The following is a 4,413-nucleotide window of genomic DNA, read 5'->3' on the forward strand; positions in this document are numbered from 1 at the left end:
TTCTTCCCTGTGGAGTTCACTGGCCAGGACTCCGCAATCCTGAGGAAGGGCACAAGGGTGTAATAGAGGCGGGATCCCGACTAGATAATACTCTAGTAGCAGAAGAAGCTCTCCGCTCCAGAGAAGTGTGTAGCTATCAGCTACAGCCAGCATCAGAGAAGTCTGCGCACCTGCCATCTCCAGAGAGGCGCGGCCGGCCAGGTCCGGCAGCGGCTAGCCAGCGGGACCAGAACCACGGCGGGAGAGTGCACGCACACCTGACCCTGGGCCACATCCAGAGTGAGTGCGCCCGGGAGCCCAGGCGTGCTCCCCACATCGCCTGCAGCCAGACTCACGCCGGGATTAGCCAGGTGTGGCGGAGACCCCAGGGTGCCCACACACACCACGCCGGGGGTCAAGCGACCCGCCCCATATCTTGTCTTAAATTGAGATTTTATAAAACATTTATCATACTTAAGTCCTAATGTTGAAACTTGTTTCCTTCATCCATGGCAAGACTGAATAGCATTGCTGCTACTGAACCCTCAAAGTGGATACCAGCTGGAATTTTCTCACAAAGCAACAGGAAATGCCCTCTGATGCCATTTCTTGGACTAAGTGGTAACAAAGATTTTCAATTAGTACCAAGTTTACCTAAAATATAATGAATACTATTTCACAAGTATGTTGAAACTTGTTTCCTTCATCCATGGCAAGACTGAATAGCATTGCTGCTACTGAACCCTCAAAGTGGATACCAGCTGGAATTTTCTCACAAAGCAACAGGAAATGCCCTCTGATGCCATTTCTTGGACTAAGTGGTAACAAAGATTTTCAATTAGTACCAAGTTTACCTAAAATATAATGAATACTATTTCACAAGTATAAAACCCAGTTCTGAATGCTTACAAGTTTTAAAAACATTGACAGAACTCCATTCAATGCACTGTGCATCTTAAATGGGTTTAATCATTTGTTCATTCAACACTCTTTCCCCTGGTGCTGGGGATTGAACCCACAGCCTCATGCATGCTAGACAAACTCTAGCACTGAGCCACATCTCAGCCCTCCTGCAACACAGTGAGCCCCTCTTGAGACTAGAAGAGATTAAGTCTCCTATAGATTCCTGAAGGAATTTATAATCTACTAGAAAAAAAGAATTAGAATGTGACCGTCCTAAATGCAAAACAGAGATAAGCACAAATAATTTGGACAGCACAGAAGAGGGATCAGTATCATTCAACTTGGAAAAAAAAAATCCTAGTTTTTGAAAAGTCACCAAATGTAGCTCTTGCAAAAAGAGAAAGGAGTCCATCTGTGCTGTCAAGGTTCACAAAATGCCCAAAACCGGCATGAAACTAATTGTTTTGTTTTAAGTAAATCATCTTCTGACTACAATACTATCATTTTCAAAATGTTAAAAGTTTTTAGTTTCTTAACCATTTCCCAACTGATAATTAAGAAACTCAATCTGACAAAACAAGGTTTTAGGTTATGTCTAACAGGTGACCACAACCCTCTCTGGGGATCTGAAACTACTTTCCAATTTTTCCCTAGCCTTATTATACTCAAATGTATCCATTTAAAACACTTTTTTCAAACTTCACACAAACTGAAATAGGATGGGCAAATCCTCAGTGCCCCGCCTTTTGTAGCCACATCAAAACAGAAATTCAAACACAGAAGAGATGCAAAACACAAAGTAAAGGGTAAGTCTGTCCAAGAAAGCTAATAGTTGACTACTTCCTCGTTAGATAATGTCTCTTCCTGGTACAGGGGCAGGGTGGCTATTAAATAAATACTCCACCTCCCCTAATCTTCAGTCCCTGAAATCTACAGAATTTGCAAAGAACCTGGCCGGGGGGGGGAGAAAGCGAGTGGGAAACTGACCCAAGCCTTGGCAGCGGAGTTTTGCTAGACTAGCAGCCCTGGGAGGGTTGAAAGCGGAGGAAACCGCAACTCCGACTTCGGATCGACAGAGAACGCGGGGCGCTGACCTCCGGGCTGCCGATCCCACGGCCCGGGTAGGTCCTGGTCCCTCAGGCGCCTCACCTGAGCCTCCGCAGGCCCGGGGGCAGCGAGATGCCCGGGACCTGGAGGGAAAGGGGGTCGTCACCTCCGGTACGAGACCTCCAGAGGCCAGCCTTGGGTCACACCAAGGAACCGCACCCCGGGGCACAAAAGCAGGGCCAGCCGGGCCGTCGCTTCTCCCCTGGGCGGGAGCTGCCCAGGCGAAAGCCGGGCCCGCCGCGGCGACTTCGGGTTCTCGCAGGTCGCCGACCGCACACGCCCCTCGCCGCCGACCCGCGGGAGCGAGGAGAAAGCCCCCGTGCCCCCTTGCCACCTGCCGGTCTCCGTCTCCGGACCGCCGAGTACTCAAACACCGCTCGGACCGCCCAGCGCAGACTGCGCGCGCAAGCAAATCCACGCACACAGCCGGGGCACCTCCGGGCCGCCGCCGCCGCGCGCGCGCACCCCCCCCCGCGCGTGCCCGTGAGCTCGAAGAGAGCGTCCACGCAAGCGCTGATGGGCGGGGCTAAGCAGCGAGCGCGCGCCGCGCTGGACATGGAGCCCTTGGCCCCGCCCCCCGGATTCGCCCCCCGGCAGCCTGAGCGCGCCCGCGAGCAGCGGTCTTCACTCTCACCAGGCTGGAGACGCCAAGACGCTCGGAATTGGCGGGGATGGCGGCTGGAGCCGAGGGCCTGGCTTCAGGGTGGAGCCAAGTCTGTGAAGGGGGCGAGGCCTCCGGACGCTGCAGTGGCAGCCACGTCCTGTTGTCTCTAAAAAGCAGCCCTGGCGCCTGTTTGTGGGGTTTCAGCCATGTCCGAGGTGAAGAGCCGGAAGAAGCCTGGGTCCAAGGGCGCCGCAGCGCAGCCGGAGAAGCGGGGCGAGGGCGGGAAGAGCCCCGAGAAGCGGGGCCGGAGCTGGGGGGACCCCCGGACCGCGCTCAGCCTGCTGTCGCTGGGGACGTGCCTGGGCCTGGCCTGGTAAGTGCGCGCGATGCCGCCAGCCGTGCATCCAGCCTCCCGTGGGCGCCCCGCTTCTAAGGCCACGCCGCACAGCTCCTCGGCTTCCTCCCAAACACGGCCCCGCCCAGCCCGCTTTGGCTTTGATGCTCTCACTTTGAACTCATCTTTCCTCCGTTCTAGTAGCACACCCCTGTCGCTGCCCACCAGTTTGGGAAAGAATCCAGTGGGACTTGAGCGCTGCAGGCTGGACCCACCCTTTACTAAGCACAGCTAAAAACTTACACTTCCTGTCCACTCTGCCACTGTGGGGACAGGTTGGCCCCACCCTCCCCAAAAATGCCTAGTGGAAACGTTTTCAACCTAGAAAGAGTCCTAGTTGCAAAGCAAGAGATGCAAATGAGGCTTTCTCCTACCTAGAGCACTGCGTTGAGGCTGTAAAGTCTTATTCCAAAGTTGGAGATTGAAATGTAGCACTGTGGGGGTGGAGAGATGTCTCAGCGGTTAAGAACACCGGCTCTTCTTGCAGAAGACCCGGGTTCGAATCCCAGCACCCACATGGTGGCTAACTACTGTCCATACCTCCAGTTCCAAGGGGATCCGATGGCCTTTTCTGACCTCCATGGGCATTGCACGATAAGGTGGAAACTAACATGCATGTGGGCAATACACTCATACACATAAAATAAAATATAAAATAAACGACTAATTCTTTAAAATGCTTGACTGTCTTAGGAAAATAGGCGGAAATGCATTTGTTATTGCAAAAGCACATTCTTGAGTTATTGCTTCTCTCTATAGCCTAATACAAATGGTTTTAGTTCCTAAAGTTATTAATATAGTTTCCATTAATTAGCCAAAACCTCAAATTCAAGAAGTAAATTGTATCACAAAATGTTCAGCTTTTCAGTAATTAGAGTTCTGGGGAAAAGCTCCAATATGGCCAGTGAGATGGCTCATCGGGCAAAGATGCTTGACCTGATGCTTGACCTGACAAGCCTGACAACAGCCTGAGATCCACACTGTCTAAGGAGAGAACTGAGTCCTGCAACTTGTCCTCTGACCTCCATACACATACACACGTAAATAAGTGAAAAAAAAAAGAGCAATAGAGAAAGACAGCCAATGCACACACTCTGCCATACACTCCCCCCTACACACACAACTTCAATAGGACACAAAAAGAATAAAACTTTAAAAGTGATGTTTCATCTCAGAAATTTACTCTTAGGGATTATAAAGGTGAAAACTTGTTACATTGATTAGAAAGATTTTGTCTGGGGGCTGGAGAGACGGCTCAGCAGTTAAGAACACTGGTTATTCTAGCAGAAGACCCGGGTTCGAATCCCAGCACCCACATGGCAGCTAACAACTGTCCATAACTCCAGTCCCAGGGGATCTGATTGCCTCTTCTGTCCTCCATGGGCATTGCACGACATGGGTGCACTTACCTACATGCAGGCAATAC

General features: G+C 51.4%; 2 protein-coding genes across 6 annotated transcripts in view; one reads left to right on the forward strand and one right to left on the reverse strand.

The window, feature by feature from the left end:
* Positions 1–2,004, reverse strand: part of Apaf1 (apoptotic peptidase activating factor 1) — an 84,724-nt gene extending 82,720 nt beyond the window's left edge. For all 4 annotated transcript variants that reach the window (XM_008832051.3, XM_029563081.1, XM_029563080.1 and 1 more), the window contains exon 1: positions 1,870–2,004. The gene's annotated coding sequence lies outside the window, so the exon portion shown is untranslated. The remainder of the gene's footprint in view (positions 1–1,869) is intronic.
* Positions 2,005–2,636: 632 nt separating this feature from the next.
* Positions 2,637–4,413, forward strand: part of Ikbip (IKBKB interacting protein) — a 29,232-nt gene continuing 27,455 nt past the window's right edge. Inside the window, exon 1 of one of the 2 annotated variants that reach the window (XM_008832053.3) lies at positions 2,637–2,966. In XM_008832053.3, coding sequence (XP_008830275.1) covers positions 2,800–2,966 — 167 coding nt within the window. In that variant the 5' untranslated portion in view covers positions 2,637–2,799. The remainder of the gene's footprint in view (positions 2,967–4,413) is intronic. The other variant, XM_008832052.3, reaches the window with a different exon arrangement.

Source organism: Nannospalax galili, unplaced genomic scaffold (genome assembly GCF_000622305.1).
Source record: "Nannospalax galili isolate Female #2095 unplaced genomic scaffold, S.galili_v1.0 scaffold734, whole genome shotgun sequence".
NCBI lineage: Eukaryota > Metazoa > Chordata > Mammalia > Rodentia > Spalacidae > Nannospalax > Nannospalax galili.